General features: G+C 45.0%; 1 protein-coding gene across 1 annotated transcript; it reads left to right on the top strand.

The window, feature by feature from the left end:
• The first annotated feature begins 169 nt into the window (after positions 1 to 169).
• Positions 170 to 22271, top strand: LOC310868666 (ADP-ribosylation factor-binding protein GGA3-like). The gene is given in 18 exon segments (XM_083779122.1): positions 170 to 234; positions 2358 to 2442; positions 3586 to 3661; positions 6015 to 6113; positions 6814 to 6937; positions 7498 to 7601; positions 8928 to 9008; positions 10803 to 10940; positions 11152 to 11233; positions 13232 to 13348; positions 14720 to 14793; positions 14795 to 14990; positions 15470 to 15582; positions 17730 to 17893; positions 19129 to 19604; positions 19795 to 19964; positions 21712 to 21822; positions 22039 to 22271. Coding segments are annotated over 18 exon segments (2379 nt in total). The 5' UTR covers positions 170 to 176; the 3' UTR covers positions 22150 to 22271.
• The last annotated feature ends 4663 nt before the right edge of the window (positions 22272 to 26934 follow it).

The raw sequence follows: 26934 nt of genomic DNA, 5'->3' as shown, positions 1-26934 counted from the left end.
AACAGTTATTATTACTATCTCTTAATTTAACGTTATGCCACTGCCAGGTGTAATTTACTAGACGTGTAATATATTTATCTTTACATAGAACATTTTAAATAATTAAAACAATAAACGGGTCTGGGTCTTCTTCTCGAGCACACGCGCAGTGCGTGTGCGTGTAGTGACGTCACGGGATGTTTTCAGACGCTATGGCGTACCAGGAAGAAGGAGAGACGCTGGAGTCCTGGCTCAGTGAGTGAATTGATATTAAACCCTTAAATGATGAATTAATTAATTAATATGAAACCCTTTAATGACGGCATAATGGCGGAGTCCATTATGTATGTCTGGCTCAGTGAGTGAATTCATATAAAACCCTTTAATGATGACTGTCTGCAATAAGGAGCTCCGATAGTGCTTCCTTGGTTGTTGTGGGTGGCTGCAGCTTGGGGGTGTGTGTGTGTGTGTGTGTGTGTGTGTGTGTGTGTGTGTGTGTGTGTGTCTCGCTCTCTGTCTGTCTGTCTGAGCTGTCTGTTTGTCTGAGCTGTCTGTCTGTGTCTGAGCTGTCAGTGCCTTAAGACATTACTGGATGGTGTGTGTGTGTGTGTGTGTGTGTGTGTGTGTGTGTGTGTGTGTGTGTGTGTGTGTGTGTCGCTCTCTGTCTGTCTGTCTGTCTGAGCTGTCTGTTTGTCTGAGCTGTCTGTCTGTGTCTGAGCTGTCAGTGCCTTAAGACATGGTGTGTGTGTGTGTGTGTGTGTGTGTGTGTGTGTGTGTGTGTGTGTGTGTGTGTGTGTGTGTGTGTGTGTGTGTGTGTGTGTGTGTGTGTGTGTGTGTGAGAGAGAGATAATGTGGTAGGTGGTCTGACCAGTGTTAACTAATCCTAATCACTAATAATTAATTAGATGACATTAATTGGCTCGGGTGCCCAATTGCTGTTGTTGTTGTGGGAGGTTCAGGGTGATACGTGAGTGTGCGTGTGTTTATGATGGAGGTTTGTTTAGAGATGAAGCAGTATGATGGGTGGAGGAGGAGGAGGGTATCATTAGGATGCTCTACACTTCATAGAAGTGAATATTTGTATATACGTCATTAAATGTTATGATGAATTGAAAATGGAGTCTTTTTCTGATTCTATCCTCAAGTGACAGTCCTTGTATTGACCTGTACTTTCGTTTTGAAATGTAGCCATTCTGCACACTGTGAAATAAAGATCACACCTGTGTGAAGATTTGCTGGCCGATTTGCTCAGACACATATGACGTGAATTCTCCATTCATTGTCGATGGGAATGTAATGTTTGTGTAGGACGAAAATCTACACTAATAGCTGAATATAGGAGGGGCTAGCACGCCTTCAAAAATCAATAAATCAGTCAGTCAGTCAGAGAGACAGACCACAGCACAGCAGGCCTGGACTTGAATACAGCTCAGCTGTGAATCTGGACAGACCGACTTAAAGCTATTCCAGTGGTCGAGTGCTATCACTCAATGCATGTTGCTGTTCATAAGAATACCAGGCATAAACGCTTGTCTCAAAACAGCCAGCGTAACTGCTCTGCCTGGTATGTTCCTAAACTTAAACCTGGGTAAAATATGACTAAAGTAATAGTAAGTAAGTAGCCTTGCCGAGCCATGAGGCCCATAGGGCAGGAGCCTATCTCCTGTTTCTGTAGCCTGAGGCAGCTTGATGTACAAGTACACCCCCTGGACATGACACTAGTATGTCGCAGGGACTAAAGTAATGACTATGATTTAATCACTGACCTACTTGCTGTGTTCTCGTACCCGAGCCATCCAGACGTCTCCCACACCGGCTCCGTGCTCAAACTATAGCTGGATCTGATAACTGAGCTCTTATTATGTCCACTCTGGTCATCATGACTATATATATCCTTATATGGAGATCCACAACATCTACGTGGCCGCCTAAATATGTTGTTCTGTACATGATGACCATGTCCATGTCTGGCTTTCAGACATGACGTCATATGGCAGCTCTTATGTTGCTGCGTTTACAGGGCAGACGCAACAAGCCAACCACGCAGTCTCCCATTCATTCATTGTCAATGGACGCCAGCGACATGGCAATACAAAGATACAGTCTACTATTAATTGTCAATGGAAGCCAGCAACATGATGCAAAGATACAGTCTACCATTCATTGTCAATGGAAGCCAGCGACATGACGATGCAAAGATAGTCTACCATTCATTGTCAATGGAAGCCAGCGACATGACGATGCAAAGATACAGTCTACCATTCATTGTCGATGGAAACAAGCTCAGCAACGCTTGAGTTGCTGTGCATTGTGATCTTGTAGATATGCTTACTTAATTACTTTAATAAGAAGTATTTTCTTCCTCCTGTGACGGACAGATAAAGCCACCCATCCAAGCAACAGGCAGGAGGACTGGGAGTACATCATGGGCTTCTGTGATCAGATCAACAAGGAGCTGGAAGGGTACGACTAGTTTTAGTCATAGTCTTTTGACTACATTTTCATTTGGTCTTTGGGTTTTAGTCTAGTTTTAGTCGACTAAATATCATATTTTGGCTGGCCTTGATTACACTTGGTTGCATGCTGAAAATAGCCGATCTATATTTTCATAGCACGACACCCGAGTGCAACCAACCATAACATTACTTGTCTTTTAGTTCTCCCGGATCTCTTCTCCACTAGTCCCTCCCTAACATTTTATTCTAGTTTTTATTTGTTGACGAAATTGTCAATATATTTAGTCATAGTTGTAGTCATCATAGCTTAGTATTTATTTAGTTTTTGTCATTTTTCATCGATGAAATCAATACTGCTCTGCATGTATTTAGTACTCCATATACACAGCCACGTAATCCCACCAGCATCACGACATGCAATGTCGTGATGCTGGTGGGATTCATGTTGGCAGCATATTTTCTCATTTATACTAGGTCTCGCCTCTGACTCCAATAACGAATCCCCCAGTAATTAATCTCCGAGACTCTCACTCGGAGTCCTTTTGTTGCGAACGCAGTGAGCCACTTACTATGACAGCAAGGGCTGAATGTCTGTGTGTGTGTGTGTGTGTGTGTGTGTGTGTCACGCTGTTACACCACCCGCCCGCCACCAGAGGGCGCAGCTGTAGCACACACACACACACACACACACACACACACACACACAGGGTGCAGCTGTAGCACACACACACACACACACACACAACCACACACACACGAGCTGCGTTCGCTTCCCGCGTTTGCGCGTCTTACTTGTCATAAAGGTATGCCTGGAAAGTGTTTATTTAGTCAATATATATGCTATATCTTTTCAACAAGATTCTCACGGACAACATTCACGGCAACTGGATGACATACACAGCAACAATAAACTCATGTAAATGTAAACATGTGCGCTGTGATAGGTATTTTTTCCCTATTTGGGACAAATCTAAGATTTGTCCCAAATGTCATGGAGTGTTCTATGGCTGTACAGTAAGTATATTATATCTGGCATTCTAGGGCTAGTTGCCGTAGGTAGGCTAGGCTTCTGAAATATTATGACACTCATATGAGCCACCGTTGAAAATGTACAGGCTTAAAAACCCATTGTCTCTGTTTTCTGTTCCAGACCCCAGATAGCAGTGAAGTTGCTGGTCCATAAAATCCATTCGCCACAGGAATGGGAGGCTCTACAAGCTCTGACGGTAAGAATCCTAATTGACTGTACCATATTATGTGTAGTGGCTATTTGTCAACAACAATAAAACTCAAAAGGCCACTGAGGCACCGGGTATAGTGGATCTTACGCAGGAATAAATGAGTCGATGTCCAAACAGCTCTTGCAGGTTGGTGATATTTTATTCCATTTCCTTCACAGACAAGTATGGCAAACATGATGGAAATAACTGCTTTGCTAGTTTGCTTTGACTCTGTCACCCAGGTAAAAACTTGTGCACCTTCCCAGTGCCAAACTGAAATCTGAACTAGAAAAAGTGCCCTTCCGGGCACAGGTCTCCACCAGGTTATCCACAGATCCGTGCAGTTAGAGGTAAAAACACTTTTCGGCCAGTTATAGCGCCACCTTGAGGCTGAGTTGAAATTGTTCATGTGGCATTTCGTCCTCGGCCTAGTGGGAATGTGGGTGCACAATTTCACGGAAATCACGCGATGTGTTCATGATTTGCAGCATTTTGTTTGAAACTGAGCACTCCTGTGAACTTTGGAAGCCAATCTTAACCAATCAGGATGGAGTCTGATAAATCTGAAAGACCCGTTTCGTTGAATGGCTCTAGAGAGACTGTGTACCAATTTGCGTGATGTTTGGACAAAATCTGTAGGTGTACTGTGCAAAAACTTGTTTTGCACAAAGCGGCCTCCTGGTGGCGCTATAACAGGCCGTTCTGGAAAGTTTGGGGCAGAGGTTCATGGTTGGCATCCAGGGAGTGTGTGTGCAAAATATGGCATCGAAAAACTTGTTTTGCACAAAGCGGCCTCCTGGTGGCGCTATAACAGGCCGTTCTGGAAAGTTTGGGGCAGAGGTTCATGGTTGGCATCCAGGGAGTGTGTGTGCAAAATATGGCATCGACCGGGTTAACGGTGGCCGAGATTAGCTGTTCACGGACACACGGACGGACACACGGACGGACGGACACGCGGACGGACGGAGTGCAAAACATACTCTCCCCACATGCCTTCGGCCTGGTGGAGACAATTAGTGCCTGTCTGATGACAGTTAAATAAATTCACCTGTGCACACCCAATTGCCCAATACCTTCAAAATAAAAGCCTTTAACTGGAACACAAATAAACTGAAATAATAATGCATACAATAATTCTACCAAACAAATCCAACAAATAAATGTGAAATGCAAAATAGTGAATAGCTCCAACATTATGTATTCATGTTTATTTAGACCAGAGGTTCTCAAACATGTTTGGACCAGGGCACACCACTTTAAATAACGTCTTCATCCACTGCATCACAATGTGACGCATTGTGATCTTGTGGGCTTGTAGACCGGCTATTTTTGGTGAAGAGGCTCTATTTTCGTCCATGCTAAACCCCTTATCCCTAAACTACTTTGCCTGTTTTACTATTTTGAAAATTGTCAAATAGTTCAACTAACTGTTCTACATCGACATGTTGTGAATTTGTAGATTGGCTATTTTAAAACAGTTTCCGTGCCGGGAATGGATTACTCCAGGTTAATGTCGCTGCCATATCGGACATACGCGCCTTTTATTTTATGTGTTTAATCCGCCGTAATGTAAAAAATAAATAGAAAATCCGTCTTCGCCGCGGAGATAGAGAGTAGATGCATTTGTTTTGACGATGAAACCGGAAATCGTCACATGCTGTGGGCTGCTAGGGCTTCTGGGAAATTGAGGCCAATGCAAACGAATGGGGTTCAACGCCTCATGATGGCGGGTGGTGCGGTCGTTCATAACAAACAGAGGAAGCTTTTTTCGCTCGATTTTCGCGGATTAAAAGCCCAAATAATTCAGCGTATGCTCTAAAGGTAATACAACAATCTCGGCAGTGAAGGGGGGTTGATTAAAAGTCTGGTAAATCGTTTTCAGCAGTCAAACTGTTTAACTATTGAAAAATGTTTTTCAAAATAGTAAAAAAAGAAAAAAAAAAGGCAAAGTAGGTCTAGTTTAGGGATAAGGAGTTTAGCATGGACTTAAATAGAGCCCTTTGTGTACTGTAGACTGAAATAGAACGCACCACCAAGTAAAGTGCAAGTGACATTCATAAATTCCAAATATTATCAAAGTATTCTGACTGAGGGACTGGACTTGCGTCACACACTTTGAGAAACCCTGGTTTAGATAGACGCTACTGTAGGTTCATTGTTTATCTGGTATTCAAGTTTTCCTCTTGACTACTAGAGTTCATGTTTACTCTGCTTATTCTGATTTTGCATGTAAGTCACCCTGGAAAAGAGCTTCTGCTACAAGACTAAAAACGCTTTCTTTCTTTGCTTTCTCTTTCTTTCTTTCTTTCTTTCTTTCTTTCTTTCTTTCTTTCTTTCTTTGCTTTCATTCCACATGCAGGTGTTGGAGGCGTGTATGAAGAACTGTGGCAGAAGGTTTCACAATGAAATCGGGAAGTACCGCTTCCTGAACGAGATGATCAAAGTGGTGTCTCCAAAGGTGAGCGAGAAGTTGTGTGTGTGTGTGTGTGTGTGTGTGTGTGTGTGTGTGTGTGTGTGTGTGTCTCTGCACTCTCGTGTTAACGCCTGCTTCTCTGCTGTACTATGGAGAGCGACTTCAGTCTTTGGAGAGGACAAGCTTCATTCCGTTTACTCCTCTCCTCCACAAGCAGCACACAGTGGGCTTGGGCTACTGCCCCATTTGTGAAGGCTGGCCAAGCACTGGCCATGGTGTCCAGTCCTGAATCTATTGAACGTCTTTGTTTTGGACCTCCTTGCACTCCCATTCCTTTTCCCAGGGTGATGTCTACTCCGTCCTCACAGTGCATGAAGTATTGTGATGAAGTATTGTGTTCTCAGTACATGAAGTATTGTTGAGGGGCGCTAGCCCCTCCAATGCATGGCTTTTGAGGAATACGTCATATGGCAGCCAAGTATATGGGATGTTTAATGTTTGTTTAGAGCACTTACATCGACATAAATCGTTTACCAGACAAGTCTGTGGACTTTGAGGATAATACAATGTTCGTTTAGACTCTAAACGTTCTCTAAAGTTCTCTAAACGTTAAAGAACTTTAGAGCCAGCCAAGTATATGTAATGTTTGTTTAGAGCACTAAATGATGACATAAGACGTCATGTTGTGTCCGATATGAACACAGCGGGCGCCCCTCACTTCACACGGGTGTGATTGTGTTCTCAGTACATGGGCGACGGCGTTCCAGAGAAGGTGAAGACCAAGATCATAGAGATGCTGTACAGCTGGACGGTGGCGTTCCCTAACGAGGCCAAGATCGCCGAGGCCTACCAGACCCTGAGGAGACAGGGTGAGCAAATATATATACCTGTACGTTACTTCTAGGACAGGACAGTAAACTGGTAGAGATAGGAGAGATAACAGGCAAACGTTGAGCAAGATAACAATTCTTCTACATTCTCTAATTGTGTAGACTTCTGGTAAATTAAGTAATGGAGATGTTTAACAATAATTTAACTCTTGAGAGCATAAAATGAAACCAAATGTGTTCCGGCCGCCAAAAATAACGTTGGCTTCGGCTTCGGAAGGGAAAAAGTGTTTCACTGCCTCAGAACTCGGTTCTGAACTCTAAATGCTAGAGGGGGGGCATTACCGGACTCGGGACGAAACCTGGTGACCAGCAACCCCCAGTCCAAACATTTAGTTCCTTCCCCCCCTCTCTGACAGGTCTGGTGACCAGCGACCCCCAGTCCAAACATTTAGTTCCTTCCCTCCCTCTCTGACAGGTCTGGTGACCAGCAACCCCCAGTCCAAACATTTAGTTCCTTCCCCCCCTCTCTGACGGGTCTGGTGACCAGCAACCCCCAGTCCAAACATTTAGTTCCTCCCCCCCCCCCCCCTCTCTGACAGGTCTGGTGACCAGCGACCCAGAGTTACCGCTGGACAAGACCCTGATCCCCTCCCCCCCGACGCGACCCAAGAACCCTGTGTTCGACAACGAGGACATGGGCAAGGTGAGCTTCCTCTTAAATGTCCAAGGTGTTCATAATGAATGCAGAACGTTGTCAAATGTATTCTACTACACCAGTCAGTGGGTATTGAATTAATCTCTAGGTGTTTTGTAGGGACGTCCCGAAATAATGGTTTCTTTCAAGCTATATTTTTTTTAATTTATATTTTTTGTCCCACGATTTTGTAACCCATTTTTCACCCCTGTGTCAATCATCCTGTGATGTGATCCTGGGCTCTACACACCCTCCGCCAACCTAGGGAGAGCAACGGACTTGACTCATGCTTCCTTCATGCTTGAGTGTCCAAGTTGCTCCTTTACACCTGACAGGGGGGAGTTTCCCTGGTTGGATGTAGCGTGTGGAAGGAGCACGTTATTCCAACCAGTTCCTTTCCCCTCCATCAGGCGTCCCGGCTGGCCAGGGGGAGGCAGTTTAGAGACCAGGATTACTGCATGTTTTTGTGAGGGTACCTACCCTAGGGGACACGGGGAGAACATGCAAACTCCACACAGAAAGGCCCTTTCGCCAACCCCGCCTTCGGGTATGGTCACTGATGACGCGGAGGAGGAAACACGCCGCCAGCACCCACAGCGCCCCGAGCGGGAATCGAACCCAGGACCTTCTAGCTGTGAGGCGACAGCACTACCAACTGTGCCACCGTGCCCTCGATGCTCTGGATATTCTGTGCATAATTTACTCACAAGCAGGGCAGCCAGCGGCAGATTTACATGGGAGTTTATAGAAAGCAGAAACCTACCTTCCCAGCTCCTCGTGTACACATGACCTAGCTCTGCAATGATTAAAATGATACATACAAAAAAAATGAAGCATCCCAATATTGAAATGATGTTGAAATAGCAAACCTGCTGAACAGGTATCAGAATACTATAGTATTTGGGTCCAGCAGCAGCCGTCGTGTTTAATATATGGTATTAGTTGTGAAGGTTCCTGGTTCGATCCCCGGCAGCTCTTAGCTTTGTTGCTGAAGTGTCCTTGAGCACGACACTTGATGACTGAACCATGGTTGTTTACATTTCTGATGGTGGGTTCTCAAAACTGATTGCAAAGTGCTTTGGGGAAAGAACGTACAGAAATGCTTTAGAAATAAATCGACCATCGTCAACGTGTGTGTGTGTGTGTGTGTGTGTGTGTGTGTGTGTGTGTGTGTGTGTGTGTGTGTGTGTGTGTGTGTGTGTGTGTGTGTGTGTGTGTGTGTGTGTGTGTGTGTGTGTGTGTGTGTGTGTGTGTGTGTGTGTGTGTGTGTGTGTGTGTGTGTGTGTGCGCGTGTGCGTGTGCGTGTGCGTGTGCGTGTGTGCGTGCGTTCCACAGCTTCTGGCAGAACTTCTAAGGAGTAAGAACCCAGAGGACCTGCAGGAAGCCAACCGGTTGATCAAGAACATGGTGAAAGAGGTGAGACAGACACGCCTCTTTCACCACAAAGTACAGTGATAATATAATACTAATAATAATGAACATTATACAACAGGTCGTTTCGAGGAAGCAATCTGATTGGTTGAAACGGCCTTCTAGCTGTGGTTCAAACAAGCACCACTCCACACCTAATCAAAACAAATAATTCAGCTGCTCTGTGTCTGTTCTCCCAGAGCGCAGCAAACTCGGTGGCTTTAGCCTAGCTAGTTTCTTGGGACAGTTGTGGTCGTAGTGACTACATCTGTAATTAAAAAAAATATTTTCTTAGTTTTAAGGGTAACTGTTGTATAATTGCAATGTTACACTCGAGGGGGTGGTTTAACGTCATCAATGCACGCCTGCGATGCTGCAGGAATGAGTCCGCAGGGCGAGTTCTCGTGTAATATTGCTTAATTCATACCAATGTCATGAATGATTCTCCACATACTCGTCTCTAGATCTACAGTAGAAACCAGGATTGTGTATAATATGCACCCAATAAAAACATCTAATCCAGTCTAGTACAACACATACACAACATCATGACAAGGAAACATTTATCTGTCAAGAAACAACATTGACAACAATGACCAACATTGTCAAATCATAACGGACTTTTTTTATTCATGTCCTCACTGTATTGTATTACTGCTTGTTTTTTATTGTCGTTTTTTTAATGTCGTTGCCCTGCTTTATCTGTTATCTTTGTACCACTGCCTTCTCCTGATTTGACACTGCGCTATTGTCCTATTGTTTTAAACTGCATGCCTGTTTTAATGCTGTTTTGATTTGCTTTTGTTTTTATTATTTTTTCTGCTCTGTAAAGCACTTTGAGCTACATTTATGTATGAAAGGTGCTATATAAATAAAGTTTATTATTATTATTATTATATGTCCAATTCTACATGCATTGCACCAGGGCCTAGTAGTGCATGGAAATATGGTATACACATTTTACATTTTTGGTGTTCCCCGATATTTTCAGCTGGTGCGCCTACAAATGATTGTTGCATGTTTATTTCAGCTCACTCACTACTCGCTCACTACTCACTCACTACTCACTCACTACTCACTCACTACTCTTTATTCTGCTGTCAACTCCATTTTGTCCTGTGTAGTGTGCTCCTTTTTATTTACAGTATGCTGTTTTACTGCTAGAGCACTTGTACTCGCTTTTTTAAATGTCCTCAGGGTACCAGGCGTCTGCTAACATGCCTGAAATAGAAGTCAAGTGGCTGTGGTTTCATGTAGTAGCAGTGGTTATTTAATATTATACTGTTTAGAGTACTTGTTATGATGGGTTCTTGTTTTACCCATTTCTATGCATTTGGTGTATTACCTTGTGTTTACCTTGCTTACTACTGCAAGAAAAATAGCAAATGTACAGGGCAGGCTTGCATGGCATGATGTTATGCGCTTGTGAGCTTATAATAATCTGCAATTTTTGAATAGCCAACACATCTTGTTCTTTCCTTAGGGTTTTTTCCCATCAGTGAAATAATCTGCATCCATATCACCCTGTCCTCTGCCTCCTCTTCTCTCACACCAACCAACTTCATGTCCTCTTTCACTAGCCAACATATAAAATGTTTATAAAGGGGGGTTAAATGTATTGTGATGCTGTATTAACAAATGTTGCTGGGGACCCCCTGGAACCCCCTCAAGGACCCCTGGACCGGTAACCCCTCTTTGAGAAGCACTGATGTAGTGTGTTGTGGTCTGTGACTCACAGGACGAGGTGCGCGTGCAGAACGTATACTATATTAAACATGTTTTAAACATGTCTCTGTCCAGGACGAGGTGCGCGTGCAGAAGGTGACGAAGCGTCTCCACACCCTGGACGAGGTGAACATCAACGTGAAGCTGCTGACGGAGATGCTGTCGCATTACGACCGCCACGCCTCCACCCAGTCCGACCGAGAGATCATCAAGGTGTGTGACCCAAACGTCAATAGCTTTTATTTCTTCTTTATTTTCTCTTTCATTTATCTGTTTCTCTCCTGTCTTGTTCTGTTTCCTGTTTTTAACCTGTACAGTACCATTGGTCGTTGTAATATGTGCTCTATAAATAAAGTTTGAGTTGAGTTGAGCTTTCTGACGCAAAGGAATTCATTTGTAAGCATGTTTTTTTTGTGTCTGCCAGGACCTGTACGAGCGCTGTGACAAGCTGAGACGCAGCACCTTCAAGATGGCCACGGAGACGGAGGACAACGACACCAATCTGGGTGAGAACAGGAGAGACGGGCGTCATCCCGCGTCCTCTCCTCCGGTCCACTCACACAGAACAGGAGAGACGGGCGCTCCCGCGTCCTCTCCTCCGGTCCACTCACACAGAACAGGAGAGACGGGCGCTCCCGCGTCCTCTCCTCCGGTCCACTCACACAGAACAGGAGAGACGGGCGTCATCCCGCGTCCTCTCCTCCGGTCCACTCACACAGAACAGGAGAGACGGGCGCTCCCGCGTCCTCTCTCATACTCTCACACATCTGCCCCAGTCAGTATACACGCTCCTTCTGACGTCGGACAGGCTTTCCCAACTATACGGTAGTTTGGAGTAGAGCAGGGGTGGGCAACTGGCGGCCCGGGGGCCACATTCACTTGTGGCCCCCGCATGTTAAAATCAGAATACTTATATATATATAGTATTGATTTCAGCTGTTACAATTCCAAACCCGCTTTAATTACTTCATGACTACCGGTAGTATTAAATGACTAGTACCTAGTATTAAAATGTTTTTGTGTCCAATGTAGTTATGTTAACAGTTCATAAAGTTAACATAACTATAACTAAATGCATTTGAAATTCAAATATTGCAAAAGAATAGCTGATCTACAAGCTCAAAACGCGTCGCATTGCGACGCGTTTTGAGCTTGTAGATCGGCTGTTTTTGCCACGACAGAGATATGCACTGTGGCCCCTCTGAAGTGAGTGTGGAAATATGTTGGCCCTCGCCATCATCAAAGTTGCCCCACCCCTGGACTAGAGAGTCAGGACATCTGGCCGTGCACAGATTCTGAGGAAAGGTTCTGAAACCGGCCATCAGAAGTTCTGAGTTACAATCACTTTGTAGTTACATGACCTCCTGTAGGCCCCCTGTAGGCCCTATAATTTGGGCTGCTGGTTGTCGATGCAGAGAATCATGTTTAGATGTGTGAATAAAGGAGGCTGATGCCCAAAACGTTCACTGAGTTCAAAATAAATGATATTCATTCACTGTAACTTGCCCATCACTTCAGTAGACTTATGAAAATTAATAAATGAATAAACGGTTAGCGAAACAGAAACAACAGCCCTTGTCCTCACAGTAAAAAAAACGGTATGCCTGAACGCACCTGTACCTCATTAGGGACCTCCTCACATAACCTGGCCAACCTTGGCCTTGACCTGTAGCCCTTAGGTGACGTCATCAAAGGTAGAAACAAACCAAACAGGGCGGCGGTGGCTCAGGGGTAGAGTGCCTGGATGGTAACCGTAAGGTTGCCAGTTCGAACCCGGGGTCCCCCAGAGTTACTGTCGAAGTGTCCTTGAGTAAGACACTGAACCCCTAATTGCTCCCGATGTGCTAGTTGGTGCCTTGCATGGTTTCCGCTGCCATCGGTGTATGAATGTGTGTGTGAATGGGTGAATGTAATGCACAATCTCTGTAAAGCGCCTTGGATAAAGGCGCTATATAAATGCACCATTTACCATTTACCATTTACAGAAAAGAAATGGCTCTCACACGTCCCTTAATGAAGAAAGTCAAGGAACTCGGAAGGAGCGTGTATTGGCCCTTACCCTTTGATCTCAGTGTGCATCTGTATTCTATTGCATTTATACTTAATTTGAAATAAAAAGGTTAGTCCAATCAATGAACCAATGGATCAGTGTTGTTTACAATTTAGGCATTTAGCAGACGCTCCTGATCCAGAGCGACTTACATTTAAGCAAAAAAACAAAAGCATGTCATACATCACATATATAAAAAGTAGTTATCATGAATCGTGTATAAGCTAAGAACGTAACAGTGGAATATCTATGTCAACTATTCATACTATACTATATTATACATTATACAATATACATGTGTACTATAAAGTGCTATGACTACATGAAATGCAATTCTAGTGCTGTCTACGTAACGAGCTATAAGTCTGTCTAAAATACTATCTAAGTTGACATAAAATGCTATCTAAAGGGCTGTCTAATAAGTGGATGACCCCTTGACCTCTGCCTGGTCCAGGTGACATCCTGCAGGCCAGCGATGACCTCTCCAGGGTCATCAACTCCTACAAGATGATCGTTGAAGGTCAGGTGATGAACGGTGACAGCATAGAGCCTCCGTCCATGGCTGCTAATGGTGAGTTCTGGCTTTCAGCCCCCCGGCGTTTACTGTCCGTCGCTTTTAGTCCTCCCGCCGTTTACCGTCCGTTGCTATCGGCAACTTACCGGCAGCTGGACTGGGTCAGCGAAGCAGGTGATTTAGCTGTCGGTGTGCTACTGCACTGGTTCCAAACGAGTTCATGTCAAGGACCCCCACATTGACACTACTTAGCCCGCAGACCCCCTATTTGAGAAGATATGCCAGGGACCCCCATTATCCATAAGAGGAGATTTTCACGGCTCTAGCAGTGATTCTCAACCCGTTTAATTTCAAGGACCCCCAGTTTGACATGCATTAGGCTAGTACGGACCCCCATTTAATGGCATTTCTATCTCTGGGACCCAAATCAATGTTCAGCTGGGCACCCCCTGGAACTCCCTCAAGGACCCCTGGGGGTCCCCGGACCCCACTTTGGGAACTACTACTGACACCGCTCGCCTCCAGACATGCCTCCTCTTGGTAAACCAGCACGTGGTTGGAAGTAGCTGTTGTATTATAGCGAATCGTATCTGCCTCATTATGTCCAAAACTGTTACTTTTCTAGATTCAAATTAAAAAATAATAATAAAAGCTTGCAGATCTGCTACTTTTTATCCTTTTTTTTTTGTGTGACGCTCAAGGAGGGCGTTAATGTACGAGGGCTTAATAGCTGATCTACAAGCTCGTAGTGCAGCACTCGGTGCCGTGCTATGAGCTTATAGATCTGCTATTCTCCAATAGCTAAAGTATAACAGAACACAATCCTTAAAACGCCAAAAATGGTTCCCGTCCTGAATGGATGAATGCAAAACTGATAGACACACTCTCTCTCTCCCCCCTCCCTCCCTCCCACCCCCCTCTCTCTCTCTCTCTCTCTCTCTCTCTCTCTCTCTCTCTTTCTCTCTCTCTCTCTCTCTCTCTCTCTCTCTCTCTCTCTCTCTCCCACCCATCTCTCTCTCCCTCCCTCCCTCCCACCCCTCTCTCTCTCTCTCTCTCTCTCTCTCTCTCTCTCTCTCTCTCTCTCTCTCTCCCCCCCTCCCTCCCACCCCCCTCTCTCTCTCTCTCTCTCTCTCTCTCTCTCTCTCTCTCTCTCTCTCTCTCTCTCTCTCTCTCTCTCTCTCTCTCCCACCCATCTCTCTCTCTCCCACCCATCTCTCTCTCCCACCCATCTCTCTCTCCCTCCCTCCCTCCCACCCCTCTCTCTCTCTCTCTCTCTCTCTCTCTATCTATCTCTCTCTCTCTCTCTCTCTCTCTCTCTCTCTCTCTCTCTCTCTCTCTCACCCATCTCTCCCCCACTCCCTGCCTCCCACCCATCTCTCTCTCCCCCTCTCCCTCCCTCCCTCCCACCCCTCTCTCTCTCTCTCTCAGGAGGCGGTGAGACCACGGAGACGCTGATCGACCTGGCGGGCATGGACGTCCCCAGCCCCCCTCCCCCCGCCACCCCCCCCGGCCCCCCAGCCCCCGGACCCCCCCGCCTCCTCCTCCACCAGCCCCGGGGGCGGGGCCTTCTCCATCCCCGTCCTGCCCCCTCCTCCCAAGGGATTGGTGGGCTCGCATGGCAGCCCCAGCCATCCAATCGACGGCGACGACAGGGCCTCGGCTGCCCTCTTCCTATTGGACGACGAGCTGCTGTCCTTAGGTGTTTGATCAGCTTTTATTTTATTTTATTTTATTTTAGCGCTGATTACTGTCAGAATGTAGAGCTATTTACTGTAACCCTGTTAATGAACAAACACTATAGCATTTAACATTTATTTTAATTAAAAAATCACACCAGTGTGAACTGAGTGGTGCAACTCCCCCCCCCACACCTCTTTCTCTCTCTCTCTCATTAGCAGGCAACAGTTCAGCACTATCTCTCTCTCTGTTTCTGGCACAACAGCGCCCTTACTGGTACTAATAGTCATATACTGGTGCTCATTAACCAACACATAGACCCATAGGTGAACACATACAGTAGGTGAACCAACACATAGGTGAACACGGACATTGCTGTTCCTTGGAGTGGTTGCACCACTTCAGTTATTGAGGGGCGCTAGCCCTTCCTTTGCGGCTTTGTCTGTTTGTGTGAACACAAACACAATGATCACACGTGTGTGATTTTTAATCATCATTCAGGTTTAAACGACCCTGTCCCCTCACTGAGCAGCCAGGCCCCGCCCACACTCAACGAGCTGAGCAATCACAGGAGCTCCTTCAACGAGCTGACCAATCACATGGGCTCCTTACAGGTACTGGAACCATTTAACGAGTAGCCTCGTCCCCATCCTTTTCGTCTCGTTTCCGAGGAGAGAAGCCTGGTCAGAGTGTTTATAGGGGATGGGGGCGGGACTTAGAACAGCCTGGTCAGAGTGTTTATAGAGGATGGGGGCGGGACTTAGAACAGCCTGATCAGAGTGTTTATAGGGGATGGGGGCGGGACTTAGAACAGCCTGGTCAGAGTGTTTATAGAGGATGGGGGCGGGACTTAGAACAGCCTGGTCAGAGTGTTTATAGAGGATGGGGGCGGGACTTAGAACAGCCTGGTCAGAGTGTTTATAGGGGATGGGGGCGGGACTTAGAACAGCCTGGTCAGAGTGTTTATAGTGGATGGGGGCGGGACTTAGAACAGCCTGATCAGAGTGTTTATAGAGGATGGGGGCGGGACTTAGAACAGCCTGGTCAGAGTGTTTATAGAGGATGGGGGCGGGACTTAGAACAGCCTGATCAGAGTGTTTAAAGGGGATGGGGGCGGGACTTAGAACAGCCTGATCAGAGTGTTTATAGAGGATGGGGGCGGGACTTAGAACAGCCTGATCAGAGTGTTTATAGAGGATGGGGGTGGGACTTAGAACAGCCTGGTCAGAGTGTTTATAGAGGATGGGGGCGGGACTTAGAACAGCCTGATCAGTGTTTATAGAGGATGGGGGCGGGACTTAGAACAGCCTGATCAGAGTCTTTATAGAGGATGGGGGCGGGACTTAGAACAGCCTGATCAGAGTGTTTATAGGGGATGGGGGCGGGACTTAGAACAGCCTAATCAGAGTGTTTAAAGGGGATGGGGGCTGGACTTAGAACAGCCTGGTCAGAGAGTGTTTATAGGGGATGGGGGCGGGACTTAGAACAGCCTGGTCAGAGTGTTTATAGAGGATGGGGGCGGGACTTAGAACACAGCCTGATCAGAGTGTTTATAGAGGATGGGGGCGGGACTTAGAACAGCCTGGTCAGAGTGTTTATAGAGGATGGGGGCGGGACTTAGAACAGCCTGGTCAGAGTGTTTATAGAGGATGGGGGCGGGACTTAGAACAGCCTGATCAGAGTGTTTATAGGGGATGGGGGCGGGACTTAGAACAGCCTGGTCAGAGAGTGTTTATAGGGGATGGGGGCGGGACTTTCCCCCGGAAACTATCTTCTTCCTTTTTGTCCATTCACAACACTCGTTTCATTCACGGAGAATGTGAACAGATTTGTAAAGAGTCAACGTCATAAATTGCGGTACTTTTGTTTTAGAAACTCAACCTAGGTCCTTCACAGCGTGATTAAAGGAGAATTCCATGCTAGAATGCTTTCTTATCTTTCTTACCTTTCTTTGTAGTCGTTACGTCCCCACCAAAGAGGTCCAGGTGTTTTTTTGTGCAAAAACTCCTTATTGGCTATTTTCCCTACCATAAGCCCTCAATGAATTGCATTGGATTTAATGGGAATTGAATGGGGCTATGGGGTGTTATGCTAGTTCACTTATTTCCATCGAAAGAAGTAGTAAAGTGTGCCGCTTGGGATATTATTTACATTGTGAAGAGAGGATGTATACAAAGAAATTATAATTTTGAGCAATGGAAATAAGCGAATTAGCACAACACACCATAGCCCTATTCAATTCCCATTCAATTCAATGCAATTCATTTAGGGCTTATGGTAGGGGAAATTGCCAATCAGGAGCTTTTGCACAAAAAACCACCTGGACCTCTTTGGTGGGGACGTAACAACTACAAAGAAAGGTAAGAAAGCCTTTTAGTATGGAATTCTCCTTTAACGTTAGGGATGGTTTTTTGGGACCGATCCCAATCACCGATTGCAGTGCTATTATATAATATATCTCACTTTTATACCTCTTAAATGGTATAAAAGATTGGTTTCTCCAGAGAGGGAAATTTGCCGATCACAGATAGGGTAAATTGCCGATCACCGATCGAGTCATTTGGAGGCCGATCAGCGATCGGTGACCGATAGATTGGAGCATCTCTAATTAACGTGTTATGCACTGTTTCTCAACGTGTGGTCCGTGGCCCACCAGGGGTCCAAATGGACCCGTGAATGTGAGAACCTCCTGGACCCGTAAGGCTCCATACATTATTTGAAAATGATAGAATCATATAATTTCTTCCGTGTTGTGTTCCAGACCACAGAGCCCAGTGTGGACCTGTTCGGCAGCATAGCGGCTCCAGGTCCGGTTCCGTTCCCAGCGGCTCAGCTGACCCAGGCCGGCCCCGCCCCCCCACAGACACACAGCCTCCAGGACCTCCAGGACCTGGCCATGTTGGACCTGGGAGACCACAAGACCTGGTACGGACTATCCATTCAGTCAGTCACCACAAGACCTGGTACGGACTATCCATTCAGTCAGTCACCATTGGTGCATTTATATAGTGCCTTTATCCAAGGCGCTTTACATAGATTGTGCATTACATTCACCCATTCACACACACATTCATACACCGATGGCGGTGGAAACCATGCAAGGCAGCACAATCGGGGACAATTAGGGGTTCAGGCCCTCATTTATCAACCGTGCGTACGCCAAAATATGGGTGCACGCCGAAATTACTGACATTTTCGGCATTTACCATTTCCGCCAAAGCTTGAAATTGAACTTGTGCCAAGAAAAAAATCACGTCTGGTCAGGAGCTGTCGTACGCTTTGTCCTCACCTGTTTTTCTGTCGTAGAACAGCGGAGCAGCATTGTTTGACCAGCTGAGAGGCTGTCACAGGCATCTAAACATATGTTTTCACTCCTAAAATGTATAAAACTAATAATAGCCTACATGTGAAAAACAAAAAGTTTGTAAAGGCATGTCATATGAAATTGGTAGGATATTTCCAAGTGTGCAAGCTTATTAAAATCGCGCAATTAAAAACAATGCTTTAAAAGCCATTTAAATAGTGTTTTGCATGAGCGCATACCGGTAGCCCCGGTGCATATACAACTAACACACAGTGACAGTTGCTTGCAAGTTGCATGTGCGTGCGTGTGTCTGTGTGTGTGTGTGTATGAGAGGGGGGTGAGGCGGTCAGCAAGGCAAGGAAGGCTTGACTTGACTCATGTAACTATGCTTTCCAAGGTCGTACTGCAGTTGTTCATGTCGCAAAAACGAGGGCGAGGCTCGATTTCATAGGGCGTGCCAGATAGATTTCAGCCGTCACATTTATTAACGTCGGAACGAAATTAATATAAGGAAGGATCAGCTGTTTGCGATCACTTTATAAATGCCGTGGCGACGTGGGTGTACTACGAAACCTACACTCGAATTTGAGGCATATTTTACACTCAATTGATAAATGAGGGCCTCAGTGTCCGGACTCTGAGGGAGCCCGGGTTCGAACAGGCAACCTTGTGGTTACCATCCGGCCACCATGCAAGGAGTTGCATGGTGACCCTTTGGTGTGGCCATTGAATTATATGTGTTGAATCACTTGGGACAACGTGTGTCGATGTGCGTTAACTTTATCCTTTCCTCTCACATTCCACACAAGGCCTGGCTCATTTTGTTCATTTTTCACGTCATTTATATCTTCTACAGTTTACCCAGTCAGATGCCCACCATGGGCAGCAGCAGCTTTGTGATGGGAATGGCGGCAATGCCACCGTCCACCATGCCCAGTTCCCCCGCCATCTACCCCCACGGCAAGAGCCTCGGCCTGGGCTCCTCCGCTGCCCACGGCCTGCAGGGCCCCTCGGCTGCCCACGGCCTGGGCCCCTACGCTGCCCACGGCCTGCAGGGCCCCTCGGCTGCCCACGGCCTGGGCCCCTACGCTGCCCACGGCCTGCAGGGCCCCTCGGCTGCCCACGGCCTGGGCCCCTCGGCTGCCCATGGCCTGCAGGGCCCCTCAGCTGCCCACGGCCTGCAGGTCTCCTCAGCCCCAGGCAGCCCGTTGTTCCAGTGTTCGGCGTCTCCGTGCCACCGGCCTCCTCCTCCCCAGCAGGGCAGCAGCCCCGCCAGAGGACCAGAGATCTCCCTGAGCAGCGTCCACGTTCCCCTGGAGGCCATCAGACCCAGTGAGCATCGCCCTTCATTCCTGACGGAAAAACTTTCATTTGTCTTTTAAGTCAAAAGTCTTTTGACTTAGCGAACGGGCCTGGAAGTAGGCAGAGCTATTCTGTGTGCTGCATAATGCCCTATTCCTGATTGGCTGTGCCTGCTGCAGGTGGGGTTCTGATTGGCTGTGCCTGCTGTCTGTCTCCTCAGGTCGGGTGCTGCCCGTGACGGCCTACGATAAAGACGGCGTCCGCGTGCTGCTGAACTTCGCCTCGGACTGCCCCCCCGCCCGGCCTGACGTCCTGGTGATGGTGGTGTCCATGCTCAACACAGCGCCCCTGCCTGTCCATCACGTGGTACTGCAGGCGGCCGTGCCCAAGGTGAGCAGCACTTACCATAGCACTTACCCTACCCTACCCCCTTAGATAGCATTTCTGTAGACTTAGATAGCATCTGATACAGACTTATAGCATGTTATGTAGACGGCACTATAATTGCATTGTATATAGTCATAGCACGCCATAGTACATATGTATAGCATAGTAGTATATATATATAGTTTATATGTATAGTCTCATAATATAGATATTCCACTGTTACTTTCTTAGCTTACGCATGTTTTATGATAAATGCTTTTGTGATGTATTCCCATGCTTTTGTTCTTGATTATTGTAAGTCGCTCTGGATTAAGAGCGTCTGCTAAATGCCTAAATTGTAAATTGTAAATTGAGCAGAGACGTCTCTTAATGCTAATTAACCCATTCTGACCTGAGATCAGATTCTAAAAATGTCTTCTACATCCTGACAGTGCCCAAGGTGAGGAGAGATGTCTCTTAATGCTAATTAATGCTAATTAATAACTGTAATGAACTGTAATGTTTAACCCGTTCAGGATGGAAACCCCTTTTGGTGTTTTAAGGATTATGTTATATTTAGCTATTGAAAAATAGCAGATCTACAAACTTGTAGTTCATTTTTGAAAGATCTTGAAAATGTGGCGCAAATCTTTGAATATACAGTATATTCTTTCAGAGCAAATGTTTTTAACTCAAATCTTTGCTTCTGGGGGAGGTCCCTGGAACAACATATTTTCAGATGGGGGTCTGCGGCCAAATACAGATAATTCTGGGGGTCCTTGACATTAAATAGTTTGAGAACCACTGATATAGAAACAGGTTTTTCAGAAACTTGTTAGGATTTATAAGACTTTTTTTTCTTTAATCGGCCTCAGGTCTAAATGGGTTAAAAGGACCCCTTCATCTATTTTAAGCCTGTATTCATATAGCTGAGTCCTCACTTTATGCTCATTATGACACCATTCATTTCCAATTTTCACAAAATGCGAGAACATTGGCTTCTATTTCAGCATGCTAACTTTCCAGCAAGAGAAAGCCGGGATTCTAAACTGTCTTCTTCTTAACTCTTCTTTGTCAGTCCATGAAGGTGTAGTGTTTAACTGTGTTTAACTCTTCATCAGTCCATGAAGGTGTAGTGTTTAACTGTGTTTAACTCTTCATCAGTCCATGAAGGTGTAGTGTTTAACTGTGTTTAACTCTTCATCAGTCCATGAAGGTGTAGTGTTTAACTGTGTTTAACTCTTCATCAGTCCATGAAGGTGTAGTGTTTAACTGTGTTTAACTCTTCATCAGTCCATGAAGGTGTAGTGTTTAACTGTGTTTAACTCTTCATCAGTCCATGAAGGTGTAGTGTTTAACTCTTCATCAGTCCATGAAGGTGTAGTGTTTAACTGTGTTTAAATGTGTTTAACCCATTTAGGCCTGACGTCGAAAAAAGAAAAAAATAAATTTATTTTTCTGAAAAACCCATGTTTCTACCCCAAAAGATATTATGTAATTGGCCACCGCCCGCCCATCTGAAAATATGTTGTTCCAGGGACCCCCCAGAAGCAAAGATTTGAGTTAAAAACTGAAACTGAAAGAATATATATTCAAAGATTTGAGGCACATTTTCACGATAAAAAAATAAATAGCAGACCTAGTTCATAGCTCATAGCACGGCACTCGGTGCTGCTTGTAGATCTGCTATTGTAGATCTGCAATAGCTAAAGTATAACATAATGCTTAAAACACCAAAAAGGGTTAACTATGTTTAACTCTTCTTCGTCAGTCCATGAAGGTGAAGCTCCAGCCTCCGTCGGGGACAGAGCTGGCCGCGTTTAACCCCATCCTGCCCCCTGCCTCCATCACTCAGATCATGTTACTGGCCAACCCCACCAAGGTAGGATTACACTATGAATGCATAAAGTACACATACCTGTACACATATTAACTAAACTCCAAAGAAGTAACCGCTTAACTCCCAAAAGGTGCAAAGAAAAGAACCAAGGCAACAATTATGTCCAACACGCATCCACCTGTCCTAGAAGGTCTTCCTCAGGGTCTGACTGTGTGTGTGTGTGTGTGTGTGTGTGTGTGTGTGTGTGTGTGTGCGCAGGAGAAGGTGCGCCTGCGCTACAAGCTGGACTTCACACTGGGAGAGCGAGCGGTCAATGAGGCGGGGGAGGTGGACACGTTCCCCCCGCCAGACACATGGGGTCTCCTATAGCCCCACCCACCCACCCACCACACTCTGACTCCCCCCCTCCCCCACCCAACACATGGGGTCTCCTACAGCCTCCGCCACCCCCCCCCCCCACACACACACCCGACACATGGGGTCTTCTATAGCCTCCCACCACACCCTGACCCCCCCCCCCCCACCCGACACATGGGGTCACCTTCCTTCTTATAGCCGACCTTATAAGATGCATATCATGACATATCAATATAACATACATTAGGTGAAGGTCCATTTTTTTTTCACTCTCAAAGCGTTCAACGACCACTCTCCGTGGTATTATGCACTGTACTGTACTGTACTGTACTGTACTGTACTGTACTGTACAGGCCCGGTGCCACATTATAAGGAACATATCATCATCTCATGTTGGGGTGGTTGTGTGTTCATCTGAACCCCAGAGAGAGTGACACATGCAGAGATTAAACCAAGACACGCCTCGATGGACGCGCTAAAATAATTGATTTTAATGTATTATTCTATCATCATTACACGAGAGCGTCAGTGCCAGACTCGAGTGGCAATGAAGCATTATAATGAGTTAAAAAGTGAGATGAAGTATTATGGTAAACGTACTAGACGGCATCAAGCCTGAGAAGCTCACTAAGAGTTTTATAATGACGTTGTTATAACCCGCTCCGTTTGACAAGCTGACAGGACCAAACTGTACCATGTTTATTCATTCCTTCTGCACACACACAGAATGAACAGGATTATGCTTAAAGAGAACAGGGGAGTGTTGGCTGGAACCTAATGAAGTTTGAACTGCACAAAGTTACCTTGCTGTAGTGTAGACAGAGCTGAGGGGCCGATAATGCTGGACACTGTTTTTTGCCCCTTTCTTTTCATATTGATGTGAATGAAGCCTTTTGTTTGCTGCTCTTAGTCGCGTTGCAGGTCTTAGATTTAAAAAAAACGGACCCGTGGTCCAATGCATATCAAACTTGAAATGAAGCGGTTTGAGAACCACCGTTACCCTGCAAACAGTGCCCGGTTGGGATTCGGCTCCTGATATCGCTTAGCTGCTGAAAATGTGGTTGATCGTTAACTTCAAGTGATGTTTTAGGTTGGGTTTTCTCTTTTATCAGCAGGCCTTGGCATTGTGACCTGGTGAAGAATATAGTGTTTTGACTATTGCAGTATGCAGTACTGTAAGCTGTTCTAGCTTATTGTTTTAGTTTGCAGAACCGTAAAAAACTAAACGCGTTGAACAATGTCCTCATGTGGCAGGGGGAGGGTTATTTTTTATTATTATTATTATTATTTTTTGTCAGATTCTAAACCCCGTCATCCGTATTCTGGGAAAACCTTTGCAGGGATATAAGCGACAACACGTTGTGCTTGTCCATCGGCTATTTTCAGATTCAGATTCTACAAAATGTCTTCTAAATCCAAACCTTTTTTTATGTCAAAGACCCCCAGAATTATCTGTATTTGGCTGCGGAGCCCCATCTGAAAATATTTGGTTCCTGGACCCTCCCAGAAGCAAATATTTGAGTTAAAACCTTTTCACGATTTTTCAAAATCAACAGCTAATGTTTAGAATAATGCTTGAAGTGGTTTTAAAGCCATATAAGGTGACACAGATGTGTCTTCAGGTCTAAATGGGTTAATGTAGGGTAACTTAGAAAGACACTAGTATACTATGGAGCCCTGAGGGACCCCTCTCAAACAACGTATGGGGTTTAAGTGGTTTATTTCCTGGCATGCAACGACTTGTGACCCGGACGTTACTTCCACCCTAGACTTGTGACTCGGACGTTACTTCCACCGTAGACTTGTGACCCGGACGTTACTTCCACCGTAGACTTGTGACCCGGACGTTACTTCCACCCTAGACTTGTGACCCGGACGTTACTTCCACCGTAGACTTGTGACCCGGACGTTACTTCCACCCTAGACTTGTGACCCGGACGTTACTTCCACCGTAGACTTGTGACCCGGACGTTACTTCCACCCTAGACTTGTGACCCGGACGTTACTTCCACCGTAGACTTGTGACCCGGACGTTACTTCCACCGTAGACTTGTGACCCGGACGTTACTTCCACCGTAGACTTGTGACCCGGACGTTACTTCCACCGTAGACTTGTGACCTGGACGTTACTTCCACCGTAGACTTGTGACCCGGACGTTACTTCCACCGTAGTCTTGTGTGGCCAGACTGTTGCCTCGATCCCACAATGTTCAAATGTTTCCGGTCATACGGTCTGGAGCAATGGAAGCTCTGATCACGATCATAGCGATAAAAGTGCAAGTGAAGCCTCCTCCCCATTTCCATTTCATCTTTACAGTCGCGCAAAAGTTCTTAATATAAAATCTAAATAATCTAAGCATATATACTGTAGCTTGCTGCTTAGCAGAAATGGAAATGAAAAAAAAAAAGAAATGTAAAGATATTTAAAAAAATATTTTTTATGAACGGAAATGACGAACGGATGTTTGGGTAGTTCCAGACTATATTATACGTATATTGCTAGCATTTGGAGATTGTGGAATAGTTGTCTGGCTACGCGAAAGTAACTACTTCCACCAGAACCTGTTTGATTGTTATGGTGATGTAACTACTGTAGTGTAGATTTAATCAAACTGTATGAAGTGAACAACTTGCTACTGTACTCCAAACACTGAACAGATATTCCGACAACCTCTGTCCAGGATGTCTTCGCACGCTGTCTGGTGGAAACCATGTATGTCCCTCAGAAAATGGGGGAAAAAAATAACCTGTGTTCTAATGGATGCGATGTATTATCGCATCCATTAGATGCGATATACATCTAATGGATGGGGGGGGCGGGGTATAATTAAAAAAATATATATATGGACATACACGGTCTCTGCCAAACAGCAATGATTTATTGGTGATTTAAGGACAGGTGTTACTTTTCAGCCTTTTATCAGTGTTGGATTTATTTTATTTTTTATGTTTTAGTATTTCAGTGCATCACTAAGCCTAGCAGCAAATCAAGGGTGACTTATAGGTGGGTGTAAAAAAAACAACAACGACAGAATTAACCCCAGTAGCTCAAAGCAGAAATCAGTGTCAACTGTGTCTCGGTACACAACAGTTTAAACACAATACTATGTACAGTATGTGCAGAGGTCGGTTTAATGAGTTACATTTTTATTTTTTATTTTTTTAGAGACAAAATGTTATTTTTCACGTTTGGACCAAAGTAGTAGTTTTCTTCAAAATATTTGGCTACATTCCACTTGTATTTTTACTTACTTTTTTATTTTATTTGATTAAATGCATTCTATTAGTTTAATTCTCTCAGAGAGACTTTATTTTGTTATGTATTTAATTTTTTTTTTTTATATAATTTTCTATTGGACAAGCACATCTTGTATATTTATTTTGGAACATTTCAGTTGCATTTAAAATATTTCACTGTACATTTGGATCCTTTGAACAACGCAGATTCTATGGAGTAATACTCAGTAACTTGAGTATAATCTTTTCACTGGACACTTATTTATTCTTAACTGGCGTAATTATTTTGATGACTACTTTTACTTCTACTCGAGTAATTAAAGTAAAGTAGTATACGTGTATATTAAAGCGAAGAAGACCAAACCTACAGATACAGTACTTTGATCTTGGTCTGGCCAGAAGATAGCAGACATCTCCCCTGTCTGGCAGTGGTGGACAAAGTATTCAACCACAGTACTTGAGTCAAAGTGTACATACTTCTGGTCATACTTTTTTCTCAACGGCAAGTGAAACTACAACTGTCAAATGACTTTTTTTAATGTAGCAGCAGAGTGTAGTGAAAGTCCTAAGAATCCAAAGACACAAAAGTACAAAGTACTTAAGTACAGTACATGTACTACTTGCTGTCCACCACTGCTCTCTATGCCAGAATACTTTCGTTTAACCCAGCGGTCCCCAATCTATTTTCGCCGTGCACCTCCTGACCTAGCTGACGCACACACCCCAGCGCTATGTCTCGTTGTATTTGGCAGAAAATGATATATATATATTTTTTTATATATGAATAATCACAGAATGTCACTGCACAGAGAGACATGCAGCTGCTGTATACTCCTGCAGCTGCTCTATACATCTCCGGATTTTGCAGTTTGTGCTAAATTACACCCTCCATGGTAGTAAATGACCTGTTCATGTCACGCACCCCCTAGCCTAGAGGGCGTTCGCGCACCACAAGGGGTGCACGCACCACAGTTTGGGAACCCCTGATTTAACCGATTAAGACCTGTGGCCGATTCTACAAAAAATCTTCTAACAGTTTTCTGAAAAACCTATTTTGCTATATCGGTGTTGCTCAAACTTTTTCATGTCAAGGACACCGCCCCAACATTATATGTCTTTGGCCGCAGACCTCCATCTCAAAATATTTTGTTCCAAGGGACCCCCAGAAGCAAAGATTGAAGTAAAACCAAAAAAAGATATATGATTTGCACACATTTTCCCAAAATAGCAGATCTATGAGCTTGTGTGCTATGAGCTTGTGTTTCTGCTATTTGTTAATAGCCAAAGTATTAAAAGAATGCATTTTAGCTCTCATCTAAAATGGTCTTAAAACTCCTCTAACCCATGAATGAACAACACGTGGGATAAACTGTGTGTGCTGTATATTATGTGTGTACTACTGTATTGTATATAGATGTACTTAATTATTACCAACTGCTGTATGGATGATCTGTCCATCGTGACCAGAGTGTTGACGTCTGTACTCTGTCTGTAGGCCTACTGTATATATTATATGCTATGGTTTGACGTGATATTGTATTTGCTGCATGACAAACAAAT

This window comes from Protomyctophum parallelum, assembly GCF_964188405.1.
Source record: "Protomyctophum parallelum genome assembly, chromosome: 13".
In the NCBI taxonomy this organism is placed as follows: domain Eukaryota; kingdom Metazoa; phylum Chordata; class Actinopteri; order Myctophiformes; family Myctophidae; genus Protomyctophum; species Protomyctophum parallelum.
The sequence above is the reverse complement of the archived record's forward strand: the minus strand, read 5'-3'. Positions and strand labels throughout refer to the sequence as shown.